Source organism: Perkinsus marinus, assembly GCF_000006405.1.
Source record: "Perkinsus marinus ATCC 50983 genomic scaffold scf_1104296952298, whole genome shotgun sequence".
Classification (NCBI taxonomy): domain Eukaryota; phylum Perkinsozoa; order Perkinsida; family Perkinsidae; genus Perkinsus; species Perkinsus marinus.
In genome coordinates, this window is record NW_003208915.1 from 94,765 (window position 1) to 111,358 (window position 16,594).

At 50.8% G+C, this 16,594-nt stretch overlaps 6 protein-coding genes across 6 annotated transcripts; 2 read left to right on the forward strand and 4 right to left on the reverse strand.

Moving 5' to 3' along the window:
• Nucleotides 1-779: 779 nt before the first annotated feature.
• Nucleotides 780-3,143, reverse strand: Pmar_PMAR009971 (hypothetical protein; the record flags this gene model as incomplete). The annotated part of the gene is made up of 15 exons (XM_002777117.1): nt 780-820; nt 871-966; nt 1,013-1,211; nt 1,256-1,321; nt 1,369-1,486; nt 1,750-1,821; nt 1,871-1,947; nt 2,001-2,108; nt 2,157-2,229; nt 2,281-2,394; nt 2,438-2,560; nt 2,610-2,664; nt 2,713-2,897; nt 2,938-2,999; nt 3,078-3,143. 15 exons carry the CDS (start codon nt 3,141-3,143, stop codon nt 780-782), a joined length of 1,455 nt encoding a protein of 484 aa, XP_002777163.1.
• Nucleotides 3,144-3,631: 488 nt separating this feature from the next.
• Nucleotides 3,632-7,532, reverse strand: Pmar_PMAR009972 (Cell cycle control protein cwf17, putative; the record flags this gene model as incomplete). Its single annotated transcript, XM_002777118.1, has 18 exons — nt 3,632-3,696; nt 3,983-4,098; nt 4,337-4,445; nt 4,492-4,580; nt 4,844-4,923; nt 4,968-5,033; nt 5,210-5,292; nt 5,338-5,471; nt 5,515-5,614; nt 5,985-6,271; nt 6,438-6,478; nt 6,530-6,614; nt 6,679-6,784; nt 6,831-7,059; nt 7,110-7,204; nt 7,244-7,317; nt 7,363-7,443; nt 7,486-7,532. 18 exons carry the CDS (start codon nt 7,530-7,532, stop codon nt 3,632-3,634), a joined length of 1,887 nt encoding a protein of 628 aa, XP_002777164.1.
• Nucleotides 7,533-7,584: 52 nt separating this feature from the next.
• Nucleotides 7,585-7,812, reverse strand: Pmar_PMAR009973 (hypothetical protein; the record flags this gene model as incomplete). The annotated part of the gene is made up of 2 exons (XM_002777119.1): nt 7,585-7,683; nt 7,726-7,812. The coding sequence occupies 2 exons, from the start codon at nt 7,810-7,812 to the stop codon at nt 7,585-7,587; spliced, it is 186 nt and encodes a 61-aa protein (XP_002777165.1).
• Nucleotides 7,813-7,825: 13 nt separating this feature from the next.
• Pmar_PMAR009974 (hypothetical protein) lies at nt 7,826-8,021 on the reverse strand (the record flags this gene model as incomplete). The annotated part of the gene is made up of 2 exons (XM_002777120.1): nt 7,826-7,893; nt 7,937-8,021. Coding segments are annotated over 2 exons (153 nt in total), but the record flags the coding sequence as incomplete, so codon positions are not given.
• Nucleotides 8,022-11,187: 3,166 nt separating this feature from the next.
• Pmar_PMAR009975 (heat shock protein 90, putative) lies at nt 11,188-13,779 on the forward strand. Its single transcript, XM_002777121.1, has 3 exons — nt 11,188-11,301; nt 11,352-11,452; nt 11,505-13,779. The coding sequence occupies exons 1-3, from the start codon at nt 11,229-11,231 to the stop codon at nt 13,506-13,508; spliced, it is 2,178 nt and encodes a 725-aa protein (XP_002777167.1). The 5' UTR covers nt 11,188-11,228; the 3' UTR covers nt 13,509-13,779.
• An 867-nt stretch (nt 13,780-14,646) lies between these two features.
• On the forward strand, nt 14,647-15,736 carry Pmar_PMAR009976 (hypothetical protein; the record flags this gene model as incomplete). Its single annotated transcript, XM_002777122.1, has 6 exons — nt 14,647-14,733; nt 14,778-14,879; nt 14,924-14,980; nt 15,218-15,367; nt 15,488-15,600; nt 15,643-15,736. The coding sequence occupies 6 exons, from the start codon at nt 14,647-14,649 to the stop codon at nt 15,734-15,736; spliced, it is 603 nt and encodes a 200-aa protein (XP_002777168.1).
• Between the last annotated feature and the right edge of the window lie 858 nt (nt 15,737-16,594).

Sequence of the window (16,594 nt, forward strand, 5' to 3'; positions counted from 1 at the left end):
TGCCTCCAAATATGAGAGTGAAACATGGAGGGATACCATTATGAACGATTCTCTTTCTGTTGATGTATAGCATTAGATCAGGAGCGGAGTTATAGGTACACTCCCCGAGTAAAAGTTGGTATTTTGAGGCGCAATTTTAACACGTGTATGCTAAGAATATGTGGAGAAAACGTTTTACCGGTCTTCGACTTCTCACTAACTACGAAGAGTTAGGCCCTGAAACTTGGAGGTCATATCAGGTAAAGCATGAGTACATACCTCCCTGAGCCGCAAGATGATACTCGTTGTGGTGGCTGTGCACGAGTCAAAAAACCGGTTATGCTAAGAATATGTGGAGGGGTGTATAGGAGTCTACGAAATGGTATGAGCTATGACGTATCATAAACAGAGACTCATCGGTTTAAAATGACATGTCGCGTTTCCCTGCTTGACACTAACATGGAGATATCTTGGACAATGTGTTCCTGACCAAGTGGAAAAACCAAAATGTGTTGTAATTCGCAATTGTCCCACATTAGGGAAAAGATATATAGTCGCAGTGAGAAAAGTGTATTAGACCTGTGTACGATGAACGTCGATTGCAGAATCACAGCTAGTCTAATCATCCTCATAGTGGGGCTAGTATGGCTGTAACAGTCTGGATATAGTGGGCCATTTTTTGCGTTCTTCAGTACGGGCGAAAGCGATCCTCTTAGCAGGTTTATATACTAAACACAACTTCTCATCATCTCAACAACCACCATTGTTTGCACTTTCGAACTCATCGGAGTTCGTCGGCTTTATGCTGGCACACACATGCCTTTCATGAACGTGGGAGTATCTGAACCAACTCGGCATAAACACAGCCCATACAGATCCTGGCGGTCTTACGATTAGGTGTGAAGACGCCCAAATGGGAATTCTTCCCGAGTTGACTTCCTCCTTGTTTCATATATTCCTCACAATTCACGCCAGTCGTGTTGGTCACTGATCATGAACTGTCTTCGATGAATGCAATACCCCTGCCGCTTACCATGGGGGATCGGTGCCTCAATAACATCAGGGACGGCGGCTTTCTGCAGGGACGTTCTTCTGCCAGCTCTGAGGCTCTGCTTGGCGACCGCCTCCTTTTGCTGGACCGCGGGTGTCGTGGCGTCCTCAATGTCGAATGAGATACGGCGCTTACGGTCCTCTTGGAGAAGTCCGTCAATCAGGAGCATCGACTCGACCACCTAAGTCGTCAATAATGTCGATTTTCAAGGGGAGCTTTACTGACCTCAGATCTCATCGATTTTGACAGAGACGCGGTGAGCATGTGGACAGCACTATTGCGCTTCTTGTTCTGAACACAATACGTTGGTCCCTCCGCGCTAATCTTGGTGGTCTTACCTCAGGGGCCACGACCTTCTCGGCCTGTAGAGCAACCGAAGGATTATTCAACTTGCGTTCGTCCACCACTGCTCTGGTGCCGGAAATGATGTTGAACAGAGTGCCACCGAGGGCATACCTGACAACAGACCGACACTAATCGTTGTTGCTATATGTAAATTATGAGAATGTTGATACCAGTGTGGGAAAACCTGCACATGGTCAACTGCACGTGTTGGTGACAATATGCTAGTCTGAGGAGATTGTGGGAAATTTTTGTCGATTTCTGTACACTTTCACCAGAATTAACGAATCAGGAACTCCTGAGCTCAGCTGAGGGGAGCAAATATATACTTCAACACTGGGTTAAACCGATTCCGCTGTTTCCCCTGTACGACCCACCAGTCCACACTCTTTGCCTCGTCGAAGGTAAGGGAAGGGCTGCTCAGTAAACTGCGAATTTCCTTAGTCTCCCTGAGAACAGATTTCGCGACCTACCATGACTTCAGGCAAGACCACTTACGAGTTTTTCCCGTCCTCAGCTCCAGTGGCGAGGACTACTGAGTCCTGCATGAGCTCGCTAGCCGCCGGTGGGGTGCTCTGAGGGCCACGTTGTGATACGGGCAAATGATGGTATGAACAGTTGTTGTTACCGGAGTGGGAACCTTCCCGTCCCAAGTATTGAAGTACTCGAATATGGCCGCGTCACTGCACTTAGTGTCGGAGCATAGGACGGTTTTTGGTGACATGCCCAAATGAATCTGAGTGATATAAAGGAAGCCAATTAGCGCGACGTTGACGATACCTACCATGTGGGCTTTCGAGTGGAGAAATCTAAGACTGGTGACCAGCTGAGGGGCGATCTTCTGGAACAGAGGGAACCTATTAAAATCAACATCCCTCTGAGACGTCGTTGTCCTCATAGACCACCACCTCGTGATCATGCTAGAGAACTCTCCTATGTAGCCCTGTTGGTCTGCTGCTGGTTGAAGGAGATCGACAAGGCGACCACCAGGCATGTACTGCATCAAGATGTTACTCCCGAAACTGTATACGCTTGTCATCGAGGCCCACTCTGAGGATGGCTCACTATATGTTCTTGACGTCCTCAGATTTCCGGCCAGATGCCTTGGGAACGACCATGGTGACACCACTGGTGACAGGGACTTTAGTGCCGTTCTCGTATTGAATGTCACTGACGTCGTGACCAAACCTAGTACGACACACCTAAGCTCGTGGACCTGTCACTGGGCTGATCTCACCCGTAGAGCACGTGGTGGTTTGGACAGGTGACGGTCTGACCAGGCTTAGCAGAACCTGAGAAAAGAAGTCGTAGTATTCACCGACAGGACCACATTAGTTTACCTATAGCAGCGCACTGGACCGTGTTGGTCTTTCCGAACCACATCTTCTCTCTGTTGAACTGGCCCAGCGTGTGGATCTTCCTCTCCTGGTCCGTGTCCACAGGCAGGGACACAGCCTTCAGGGCGTAGTCGTTCTTGTTGGAATCGGTCACTCGGAATACCACTCCATTGCGAGCTTGGAAAAGTCTGTGAAGGAAGTGCCAAAGGGACAGACCAAACTGGTCACCTTTCATGCAGGATAAACGGGCCCTTGGGGATGACCAGTGAGACCGGCTTGTTGTGATGTAACTGAACGGTGAGCAACACGTGTAATAACGCGGTCGACCCAAGGACCACTTGGTCCGACTCCGAGGACCAAATGCTCACCTGGTGGTCGAAGCCACTGAGACTGTCGATAAGAAGAGCTGCTAAGGCAAGGGTGATCCGCGACATTGTTAAATTCAGGATTGGGTAATGGCTGATAGAAACTCAAATTGTTGACCAGCGACCGTCGCGATCCGAAATCTTGCGCTGACAGATTCTTGCAAGTTGCACGAAAAACGAGCATTAGTTAGCGCGCGCCCGAAAAATACTAGCGTCGTTTTTGATGGCTCTGACAGGTAAACTGGTCCCGGTATGAGAACATGATGGTTCAGGGTGTCACCAAAGAATGACTAGATAGATGCCCTCGTTCAGGCCTGAGTTGTGGTCGTTGTATGCCCAAAGGTCGTAGGCGCTTCGCCAGTTCTGACGTGTTGTCCGGCCCGAGGGCATGTTCAGACTCAGTGGTGATCTCTTTGTCCCACACATCGTCCTTGCTGCGCATCCCTCGTACTTTATTGGGCCAGTTTCTTGCTGAGTGACTGCTCTCAGTAGTTCATGGTTGATGAAACTAGCTTAATCGTTTCATCCGGCACTTCAGTCGTGCACGTCGTGCACGACTACACGATGATATCATCCAATGCATGAACCTGGACCAGGTCCTGGTTCATCCTGTGATCCTGCACTTAGGTGATCCTGGTCACCAGTCATCCATGTATTTATGTTTCTTTTCAATAGTACAATAGTGGCACTATTATAGCACTATTATAGTGTTAGTTCACTTCCCGATATAGTAAACTCAAATCTCGAATTATACAATCAGCACGCGAGTTGGAAACATCTAGCAGCGGCATCAGCGCTCGAGCTTATCAGCATCCTCCTTTGTCCACACCAACTGACGCCAACCACACGGTCGGTATGCTCTGAAACATACTCTCAGGGTAATTTCATGGCGCGTGACGCTATCTCACCACGCAGTGTACAGTCCGTGGCTCCTGTCCCGTTGGTGATGGTCAGAGTGTTGTCGAACCCCACACTTGCTATTTTCGGTCTCTTATTGCCGAAGTCTGTCATCAAAGCCACGGCACTAACAATAAGGAAACCCTAGGTACGGTCAGACCAGGAATCCTATCACTGGTCCAGTGGCCGAACCAGAGAGACATACACATGATCAACTACGCGTATTGACGACAGTCGTAAAGTTCCGGTGAAATTTCCGAGAATTTTTGTTGATCTTCGTATATCTCCGGAGTGGACTTTCATAATGTAGCTTTGGAAACCCCCTGCGGAACTGAAGTTCTATTTCAACACTTCCAGGCGTTTACCGGCAGCTGTCACTGTGTGCAGATGGTCCGTATACGAGAGGTCGCTGAGCAGTAGAGCGCGTGTCCCATATGGCAACAGTGCCGTCCTCGAAGCCCGCACCGATGTACACTGGGGAGGATCATCCCCAATGGACCAAGGTGACCAAGGCTCGTACTTGTGTCGGGAGACATATTCACACTATTGGCTTCTCGATGATGCATTTCGCCAGGAGGGGTCCATACCGGAGTGCATGATCTTAGGGACCTGATGATCATCATGACAGTACTTACCTGGACTGGGCGTGTGGTACGTGTTGACCGAAAGGTCCTATGCTGGGCCCAAACTGGACAAGGCCATAAACAACACATGCTACGACATCATTACTATAGCCGAGAGTTACGGCAACTCCGCAGGCGCGCGCAACGATGAGCACATTAGACCTATTCACATCGAGTGCACGACACTATCGATCTCGTCTATGTCTCCTTTCTATCACCCCAAGAGGACTCTTGGACCCCAACACTCACCAGATAGAGACATTTCCACCAGATGAGCCAACGGCAAGAAGTACTCCATCATCCTGGTGGCCACAGCTAAGGGACAGAGCCTAAGGAGTATTCAATGAACGCCTTCCTCAAGGAGTCTTCTTACATTGCCAGGCATAGCATCTGTCCATCTCGGACCACCCAACGTAGCCTTACTACTATCTCTGTCAACCTATAAAGGGCGTACTTTTTTCCTCTGGCAAATTCGGAAAATCGGCGTTTTTTTGAGCTGAGACTTTAATAGAGCATGGTTATGATAACTAGCTACTGCATATTGAATTGAAACTGTCATTTTCGAAATCGTTACTGATATATAGAGCTAGCTGTCTCCCCTCAACTGGCCCTTACGTCCCACACTCTAACACAGTGTTCATTACTCGAACCACTGAGGAAAGTTGTCGAACTCGCCGCGCAGACCGTTCGAATAGTCCCTGTGAAAGCCATCTAGACCAGGACTGATTGACCTCACAGTTTACCTGCTTGTGGATACCATCTGCGCTCTCGGGCATTGTCGAGTGTCGGATCATGATCAAAGGACATGACCTGTAAGCTCTGATCGTTGGAACCAGTAACCAAGACCCTGCTTTCTGGTGACCACGACATGCAGTATCTGCCCAACCCTAGGGGGTCCTCATCCTGCTGTATGAGCTTACATCGAGCCAGCGTGGTACTTGTCCCGTCTGAGGAGCTCTATAGTGTCCCCATCCTCTATGGCTTCCACATCACATATTATCAACGACCGACTGTTGGTGCCTACATCACACCAGGAACAGTCTAAGGCCTAGGGACCACGGCGAGGGCAGGGCCAGGAGGGGCCCTGCGTACTGCATGCGCCTAGGGCCCGAGATTGCGAGGAAACTATAAGCAAGGCTCTGCATAGGGCCTTGATAATGACGGCCACTTATAGACAGCAGGTATTCGTACACCACGGAATTGAAGTCGAAGTGAATTCCTTGAGGAATGTACGTAGAGGCGACATGGTATGACTATAATTATGTCTTGTGGCACTTCTAAATCGGAAGTTGGGAAGTTTTCAATCGACTAGATATGATACAGTCGTGCCGTAGATGAGATCGGCGAGTGATCGCGAACATAAATCCAAGGAAAATGTGGTCATGCCTACCAATGCCAAGATAACGGCCACAAGGACTGAAGGCGACACAGCGTATGGCCTGCGTGTCCTCATATTGCCAGATCTGAGTGACTTGTATGCGATCCTGGACTGGTCCACTGCTAACATAGGCCGATGCTCCTCCTTGTAGACCCAAATCTGGATCCAGATAGTATCCTCGAGAATCACCACAGAGGCCCTCTACCTCTCTGCTCGCCTGAACGGCGTCGCGCCTTCGCTTCGGGGATCGGTGCTCTGGGAGGTGTACCATGAAGGCTTGGAGAGGATCGATGATGGGCCTGGCCAGTGTGGGAACATCCGCGTAGTAAACAACATGTGTTGTAACAATGAGGAAAATAACAGAAGTTTCGGGAAATTTATTGTTGGTTTTTTTTGCACTTCTTCACCAATTCGGGTGCGAATTTTCATAACGAGGAATGAGCTCAGTCGAAGGGAGGTGCTCACCTGACCACTACTGCTTCCTGTGGGGGTTCCCATACGTGGTCCTGCCATACACCGACTGACCACTCCTTGCCCAACATAACTCATCATCTCACCAATGGAGTCCGCGACCGTTCGGCTGATATTCGTTTGCCTTTCTGAGGAGCCCCACTGCCACGCAGTCGTCGACCCAACAGAAACCTAGATCTCCAAAATGTGTGAGCCCAGCAGTAAGGTAAACACCTGTCGGCTGTCCCTCACTGACTCTCTCTCGTCCGAGTGGTCGGCGGTCCTTCTAGCCGGCTCGGGCTCCCATGGTATGTCGATCCTTACCCCCTTAGGGAATACCACTGGCTTGCCCTCGCTCTGATCTGTTCCATGAGTACTATAGTACACCGCGACCATAGCGAGACTAACTTCTGGAGTTCGTGTCGGGTGACTCCTGAGCCTCCACAGGGGTGAGGATGGGCCGGTCTTCCCTTGGGCCTGGACTCGGAGGTGGACCAACACGCTGACCGTTCACTGGCTGGCCTGGTGCCTGACCAGTACAGTCTTCAGTGTGTACACTGTCGAGTCCAACCTCAGCTTGGTCCACGTCTCTAGCCAGTGATAGAGGAACACTTGGTGACCGGGGACTGCCGGTGGCCTAGAACATGGAACCACCGACCACACGAGCGTAGTGCTGCGGTGCCTCACTGTGATGGTCGGAGAGTACTTATGGTTGAGGCCTCGGCCAATGAGATCGTCAAGAGTATCCTCTCCAGTGCAGCCCTCAGGGACGAGCATCCCACCTGACCCCAGCATGGTCCATTGACAAGACCCTTCCTCACAGTCTTCTTCTGTCCAACCCTCGCTGCCGTACACCTCCATGAGCCTGGGTACGTAACTGCGCCATAGTCCGTACCTAGATGCCGCTTGTCACGACTACATAGCCGTGAGTCGTCCCCACCGTCCCCCAGCCCGGCCGTGCCACTCCTGCCGGTACTTGTCTAGCGTCGGGACAGTAAGGGTCTCATGCAGCTGAGCGTATCTGTGGTCCAGACTAGCATTGCTCTATTCTAGGTAGACCCACTCAGCGTCAGAACACAGAGGTTGTATTTTCTCTAGTACTTGGACCATGTCCCGGACCAACTAAAATCGAACCAACCAAAGTTGTAGCGCTGGTCTCCATTCAACTCCCAAGACCAACTGCTTTCTCATGAATTGGTCCATCAGCTCCCTCACGGACCTTCTCGTCTTCCTCAGTGAGAAATAGGAGCTCCAGAAACTCCTGAGTAACACGCCTTCGGTATGGTCCACCGAGTGGCCCTACTTGTCTATATACTCTGAACTGTGCAGCTTCCTGATCTGCCGTCGAAGTGGACGAGTACCTGGCCTTGGTCGCTCTGTGGCCTCCCATGGGAGCTACCTACAACTTCCTCACGAGTCTCAACAGGTCATCCCAACGCCCAGCCATGACCACCGAACGGAAGTACTCAACCTAAGGACGGTTCACTCCGAGCCGATGGCAAGTGTTGACTTACGGCATCGTTAGCATGGGGAACACAAAGTTTTGTATTGGTCTCGGTCTCTAGGGCTTGCATGGCCGAGTACAGCCCGTGGTCGTGCCTATCCGAATGAAGAGCGATTTCTGACCCCATTATCAACAGTATGGGAATATATGGTGGCTTTCCTTGGTAGAACTTGACAGTTTATATACGAATTAGGGTAGAAGTGCTCAGAAACCAACAATAATTTCCCAGAATTTCCATATAGTCACCGACACATGTAGTCGATCATATGCATATTTTCCCCACTGCATTTGAAACCGCAGTAGCCACTCACAAATATCGTAGCATGAGTAGCACTACTGCCTTGTCATCGCAACCTGGCTGACCGGACCACCCGCGGCCCCCTTCTGCTAGGTCAGCTGTAGTCATTGAACTAGTTCGAACTATACCACTGATGTACAACTAACACGTCGTAACTCGGGCCATTGTGGTTGGTCTACAGTGAGGCAGCCTCCTATATCAGACTGGCGAGCCTAGGTTCACTGTACTCGATCAAAGTCCCTGTATTGATCCTGTTGATTGTATGATATTGACAAGTCAACGCTGAGCACATGTATCATTCGAAAATGCATGAGTGTACTATTCACATGTCATTAATGTTGCTAACATCTGTGCTGGACCACCGGGATCATTCCTTCGTAGGGCATGACCGCGGCAGATAACCTTCGCAGTGGAGTAGGACACTCCTAAGGATTCGAGTAGGAAACCCTACTAGAAATAGGCTCGTTGCCCCTTGAATTCGGAGTAGGGGACTCGGTCTGAGCTCTCGGGAGATCGACTCCTCCAAGAAAATACACTCCGAGCTCTCTATCTCTGAACTCGTAGGCCTCGCAGTAGTAAAGCGAGGCGAGTCTAAGAGGATCCATCGACCCTATATCTGACCAGAGATGCGGTGGCCGGGGATCGAACCCGGGTCGTGGCACTGCGACCGTGACTTACACAACGTTGTCTCCAAGGAGCTGCATTGTGATATCAAACGAACCTTGGAATGCTCTGAATTCCACATATGCTAAAATAAAGTTAGTGTAGAAGTATAATCTAAGACCACACCGGTGTAGGAGGGCAGACGACTGGCTCTATTGATACCACTTTTTCGCTTCTTCTCGGAAGCAGTCCCAGCAGAACATGGCCAAAAAGAGTTGCTATTCCAGACTGGGACCACATGGTATCTTGCTAGGGTCCTTGCTTGTTCCACTCTTATATTTTCTTGGACCAGGGACTCGGCCCTTAACGCCACCTTCCCCATTCACGGTCCACTCGGGGGAAGCCTTAGAAGGCGACATATGCTGCTCGCGAGGCGCCGCCGCAACCAAGTGCTAAGAATATTATAGTTTACTATTGTAACAACGCAAGGCCACTGAGACTAAGGACAACACAATGCCCGACATGGGGCTCATGACATCTCTAGGCCTCTGGGTAGGGGGGCACATTACCGTCCAGGACCACCCGCAAGGACTTGATCTCAGCATCCTTCAGCCACAGCAACTCGACGGAGCTCTTCAAAGCTGTCCTCAGCTGATCGCCACTCCTGGTGAGCTCTGAAACTCTCGATCGGAGACGGGCTCGCTCGGCCAGTAGATCTGAAGGACCATGTTCTCCTTGAATGGCTCCTACCACCACTACCTTCCCGCTCCCCTGCATGGCTCCACCTGGCACTTGATTGAGCGTCGTCATATCGAGACCTGGGCAACTTCTATGACCAATCACCATGACAAATTTCCACCTTGTTGATTCCGACTTGTACGCCCGCATGATCCGCCGTGCCGCGTCTCGATGCTCCTGAAAAAAGTAGGTTGCGAAATTGTTGATCAAACCTAGAGGACCACTTTCCGAATCAGATGTTGGTGTCTATGGGGGACGGCGGCGCTGGAAAAGTACGTCCGCTGGGTCTGAGAGGCCAGATCTACCAGAGCTGACCGTAGCTGACCACTACCTTGTGTTTGACGATATTGCACATAGAAATGTCCATGGTCCCCCAAGACTCCTCCTCTGGACCTCCTATGGTCCTATGTGTGGCCCCATGAAGTCTTGGAACTCGGTCGTACTTGGAAATACTGGTACAACTGCTTCCGGCCTCGAATGGGCCAGAAGATACAATCAGTGATCGGGAGGTGAGCGATTCATTCGCACCGTATGAGGGTTTCTCTTGCCGGGGGGCCATGGCGTCGATCTTGGGCATCGCGGAGTGGCCTACTGTTGCTGATCTGCCCCGTGTGACCGGACCTACATCCTCTGCCACAACGGTTTCGGCCACTGGCACTGGGCCTTCCTTCCCCGCAGTGGCCCCGACCACCATTCGGCCACCGTCCTCAGCTGGCCCCGCCTCGGCAGTTACTACTGATTGCCGAACCACCAGACCATGGTCCTCTGCCGGCAGTGCTTCGTTCACCGTATCACCTTCCCCAACCGGTGGTTGGACCACCACTAGTGGCCTCTTTTCTACCATCGGACCATAATCCTGGGACGGCGGCACCAGAGTCGCCACTACTGGTTCGCGAACTCCAAGACCGTCGTGCTCGTTCGGCACGGGCTCAGCTGGTACCGCGACGGTAGCCTCTGGTGGGGCAACTACCGGTGTAGGATTTTCCTGGGGGGGACCCACCGCCTCTGGACCATCACGGGTCGTTGACCCCTTCCCCGCGAATATCGAGTCCAGACTTCCGAGGGGGGCCGGTCTCGGCTCGTCCGCTTCCCCACCTGAGTGCGGCGCCCCTACTGGCTCCTGGCTGCCCGACGAGGCTCCCCAAAGGTCTGATAGATCTGGTAAAGGCGCAGCGCTGGCGGAAAACTCTGCCATTAGAGCTGATAAGCGTGAGAAGAATTCTTGCCAAACCCAATTAACCATTTTCGCATCAGAAGATCGGTTCGGATTCACCCCGGACGAGGGCTTGAACAAACACGCATCGGCGACCACTTGTAAGGGCCATAAACGCCACACGTTGGTGGGGCTTGAGCCCAAGACGGGAAGTTGTAGCGGAAACTCGAAAGGGGTCTCGCTTAGCTGGAGATCTACAAAAACCTTCACTGTGCGCTCAGAAGCCTCACTCGCAAGGATACGCGAAGATACCGAATGAAACCGTCAGGGTGTACAGTGCAATATCGAACCGACTCATATCTTGAGCTCCCGACAGAGAGAAATGGTGTGATCTCGCTCGCCCGTGATGAGTTGCACAAGCCTACAGCGAACTCGCCTGGTCGGTTCTCTTACTATCCATTTTAATTTCAGTGCTCTGTATTGCCCCTCTACTGGCAGCCTACTACTACGATGTCCACGGAAACCTTTGCATTCAACGCTGATATTCAGCAGTTGATGAGTCTTATCATCAACACCTTCTACAGTAAGTTGTTCATCGTCGCTCGATTCTGTCTTGGATCGTTTCTTGGTCAGGCAACAAGGAGGTCTTCCTTCGTGAGCTCATCTCCAATGCCTCCGATGCATTGGACAAGATTCGATTCGAGTCCATCACTGATCCCGAGAAGATCGAGAATGTAAGTGAAAGGGTCCTTTCTGTTGCATTTTTGTCATGTTTGTTTTCTTCAGGAGCCTGAGTTTAAAATTAAGATCATCCCCGATAAGACCAACGGAACTCTCACTGTTGAGGATACCGGAATTGGTCTCACTAAGACTGAGATGATCAACAACTTGGGAACCATCGCCAAGTCTGGTACCAAGGCCTTCATGGAGGCCATCCAGGCCGGTGGTGACATCTCTATGATCGGCCAGTTCGGTGTTGGTTTCTACTCCGCCTACCTCGTTGCTGACAAGGTCCGTGTTGTCTCGAAGTCCAACGATGACGATCAGTACATCTGGGAATCTGCCGCTGGCGGTTCCTTCAGTGTCACCAAGGATACCGAGTTTGCTGATGGTCACATCAAGCGTGGTACTAAGGTCATCCTTTATCTCAAGGAGGATCAGACCGAGTTCCTTGAGGAGCGTCGTCTGAAGGATTTGGTCAAGAAGCACTCTCAGTTCATTGGCTTCCCCATTGAGCTTTACGTCGAGAAATCTACTGAGAAGGAAGTGACCGACTCCGAGGACGAGGAGGAGGACAAGGAGAAGAAGGATGACGAGAAGAAGGACGAGTCGGAGGAGCCCAAGATTGAGGAGGTCGAGGACGACGAGGAGAAGAAGGAAGGCGAGGAGGAGGGTGACAAGAAGAAGAAGACCAAGAAGGTCAAGGAGGTCACTCACGACTGGGAGCAATTGAACAAGACCAAGCCGATCTGGATGCGCAAGCCTGAGGATGTGACCAACGAGGAGTATGCTTCCTTCTACAAGTCTCTTACTAACGATTGGGAGGACCATCTGGCTGTCAAGCACTTCGCTGTTGAGGGTCAGCTCGAGTTCAAGGCTCTCCTGTTTGTGCCACGTCGTGCCCCCTTCGACTTGTTCGAGAACACCAAGAAGCGCAATAATATTAAGTTGTACGTCCGCCGTGTCTTCATCACTGATGACTGTGAGGAGCTCATGCCCGACTGGTTGTCCTTCATCAAGGGTGTTGTCGACTCCGAGGATCTTCCTTTGAACATCTCTCGTGAGACCCTTCAGCAGAACAAGATCCTTCGTGTCATCAAGAAGAACTTGGTGAAGAAGTGTTTGCAGTTGTTCGAGGAGATGGCCACCGAGAAGCCTGATGATTACAAGATCTTCTACGAGCAGTTCTCGAAGAACATCAAGTTGGGCATCCACGAGGATAGCACTAACCGTGAAAAGATCGCCGAGTTGCTGAGGTTCAAGTCTTCCAAGTCTGGTGAGGATATGGTTTCCTTCCAGGAGTATGTTGACCGCATGAAGGAGGGTCAGAAGGATATCTATTACATCACTGGTGAGAGTATCGCTGCCGTGTCCTCAAGTCCCTTTATCGAGACTCTTCGCAAGAAGGGTTATGAGGTCCTCTATTTGGTTGATCCTATTGATGAGTACGCCGTGCAGCAGCTCCGTGAGTTCAACGGTCACAAGCTGAAGTCCATCACTAAGGAGGGTGATCTCGATCTCAATGAGTCTGACGAGGAGAAGAAGGCTTTCGAAGAGGAGAAGGCTGACTTCGAGCCTCTCTGCAAGCTCGTTAAGGAGGTCTTGGGCGACAAGGTTGAGAAGGTTATCGTCTCTCAGCGTGTGTCGGAGTCTCCTTGCGTGTTGACCACCTCCGAGTACGGCTGGACCGCCAATATGGAGCGTATCATGAAGGCTCAGGCCCTTCGGGATAGCTCTATGACTAGCTATATGGTGTCGAAGAAGACTATGGAGGTCAACCCCAAGAACGCCATCATGGTCGAGCTGAAGAAGAAGGCTGCTGCCGATAAGTCCGACAAGACCGTGAAGGATCTCATCTGGTTGCTCTTTGATACTTCTCTTCTTACCTCTGGCTTCAGCCTTGATGATCCCACTCAGTTTGCCAGTCGCATCCATCGTATGATCAAGCTTGGTCTTTCGATTGATGAGGATGACGAGGAGGCCGAGTCTGATGATGAGGATCTTCCCCCTCTCGAGGAGGTTGATGCCCAGGCTGCTGATGAGGCGTCTAAGATGGAGGAGGTCGACTAACTTTCCCTTAGATGTTTTGATCGGGTTGGCTATACGTAGTGCCGAGAATAACTATAAGTAGTACTTGAGTCGTAGAAATACGCGCTGCTGTTAGTTGTAGTACTGGTAGTATTATTGCTTTTGTCGTTTCCATCTGCTACTACTATCTTTGAAGTATGTAGGGTGGTATTGAATATGTTTAAGCATCGTGGGTTGGAGGACAGTAGTCATCATTGACGGTTCAGGCTGCTGGAGTTGTCACCACATACACCTCAGAGGCACCAATTTCAGAAGTCCAAGTTGTCTTGTGTTAAAGTCACTGTATTAGATTGAGAAGGATTGGATATGATTTGTCGGAGGCTCGTTGGGACTGGTTAGGCTCTCCTTTGTAGTTCAAATTCTATGAGGGGATTTAATGCGTGTTACTTGTACGAGTTGCCAGTCGTAGTTTTTTAAGCATCAGACTGTGCTGTGTAGCAGCTTGTGAAAGTAGTGTAGTACCTGGTAATAGTAGAAATGTCAGGGAAGGGCATCGCACGACTTAGCGCCTCTAAGTATGTAAGAGGCCGAGGTACATGATACAGCGACAGGACCTTAGTATAGTAGTGGGGTAGATGCGAAGAGTGTGGCAGAAGATCTGAAGTCCGAGTCGAATCGAGAGAGGACTAAAATTGCTCATGAGTGTGTGAAAGAAATTGCTATGTAGTCTCTTGGGAGTGTTGCTGTGGCGGCAGTGCTTAGTGGTAGGTGTCCCGTGTTGTCGAGGCGGTGGATCGACTTGACAGACACGATGGAACAATTGGCGCGGTTGGCGATGTTGGAGGCTAGTGCTTCGCGAGGGAAGGGGAGGGCCAAGGTGGTGACACGAGGGATGGTGACACCTCCGAGAGGGTCGGCTGTAGGTGTTGGGTCGGCTGGATGATGGTGGTACACTGTGGGATCAAGACACAGAAGAAGATGCGGTCAGGTGATTGAGGAGGGTTCTGGGTTTGATAATAGCAAACTGATGATGCAGGCTTTTGATGGAGGAGAATACAGTTAATCTCAGCTTACGGATGCTGAACGACTATAAAGTGCTGGACTAGTGTGGGTGGCTGGCTGGCATCGATCGACTTAGGTCTGGCAATACGCCAACTCGCATCGCCTTGAAGACGCTGTAATGGATACTGCGAAAGGGAGTGGTGGTCTTGATGGTCACCGTGTGGTCGATCCTCAGGCTCTGTCACAGTCTTTGGTGAATAAAGTGGTGGGACTACTGTTGTGATGGTTACAGAAACTATAGTGTGTTAGAACACGTTTGAGGAGAGTGTGGGGGTGCTGTTGTGGAAGTGTCTTGTCCACGTGGAAGCACTGCAGTTGGTGGACCTGCCCCTCCTCATAGGCCACTGCACTGTGAGTCTCTCCGGGACTGGTCTCGGTCAGTGGACGTGGTTTAGACAGTGTTGGACCAAGTGGGCGAGCGAGACCTCGAGGTCAAGCATGTTAGAAGGCAGGTAGTAGGGCAAGGTCGGTTGAAGTTACCCTAGTGTTGGTCAGTATTGGAATATATGTTCGCTTTCCTCAACTGAGCTCGGGTGTTCCCTCACCCATAGGAGTTTACATACAAATTCGGGTACAGGTGTACAGAAACCAATAACAATTTTTCCGAATTTCCTCTCAAAATTCTCGAATTGCCACCAACACATGCAGTTGGTCATGTGCACGATTTCTAACACTGGTGTTGGTTACAGGAGGCTCTTGTTATCCACTATTTTCACTGTATTATGAAGCATAGTGAGAAGCTGAGCGCCAAGGCGGTGTTCGAAAGTATGCGAGACACTGGCCTTATCTCTGGCATACTCCACTATCTGGCAAACAAGGAGTGCACGCCTGACCTCAAGGTGAGGCTCGGCTGGCTCGGTCATCTCACGCGCAAGGAATGTCTTCTGGTGACCGTATGGTTGTTCCACCCAAGTATGTGGCATCGCTCGGGCCGTGACCTTGACCATTCAAGTGACTAGGCGGTGGGGATGGAGGGTCTGTCGATGCTGGCCGACTCTGAGGATTTCCAATGTGACATGCACCGTTTTCTGCCACGTCTGGAAGACATTGAGGCTCTCAGGGAGATAGAGAAGTGAATACTGCATTGATTCATATGGTGTACGCTTTAGTTCAGGGTGGCAGAGGTGGTCCTACAGGAGGGGCTTTTGAAGCGATCCGACGTCAGACCGCTGTTGGATCTGTTCGCCAAATGTAAACGCATGAACTGATTGTTGTTTTCATGCAGTATAGTTCCGAGATGTGTTGATCAATGCCCAGTGGTTGGAAGGACAGTGATGGAAGGGATATTATCGACGCTAAAGGAAGACTTCTACTGCCCACAGTACTCCACGCACGCAGTGGTTAGTGGACGCTGACTCCTCCATAGATCGTCGAGTGTTGGACCGGCGTTAGACCTCTGTGGACTTGAGCAATGTTGTTGAGGATAGGTTTGATCGGTAGGGGTGAGTTTGCTATTTCAGGTTCACCCCATATGCTCCTAAACTAGCGTTTTCCGTACTCGTGGAATTCACATCCACATCGTCATCCTACGTGAAGTCATCAGTATTCCAGGAATATATGTTTGCCCTCGGAAATGGGAGGTGGTCGAGATGGTCCCCTTGATTTTATGGTAGAATCTCGGGGGGTCCTAGGAGGACTCGGAAGAGATGAAGCTGTCTTCCTTGTACTTGCTGCGACCAATGAGCAAACAAGAGTTCTATGTGATCAGAATTAGGCTTAGAAGAGTAAGGTGAGCACTGCTCATTTGAGGCTGCTCACTGAGCAGCCCTGAGATGGTATATGGGCGTGCGGGTGTCGACTATAACCTGGGGACCCCCTGCTATGCCCAACCGCAGTCTTTTTTCGTGAAACGGCATTTTCGGGATACGATACGGCTTCAGAGGGAGGGCCAATGATGATAAGGGACTCTGGCTCAGAGTCACGTAGATGGTATTGGTCGGATAGGAGGCGTGTTCGGGCACAGTGTTGCTTTCAGAGTGAGGTGGGCCTATTGACCGATGTGATAGACTCCTCAAAGTTGACCCTATTGCTTCCAGTGGGTACAGCACGCATGCACTCAGTGTGGT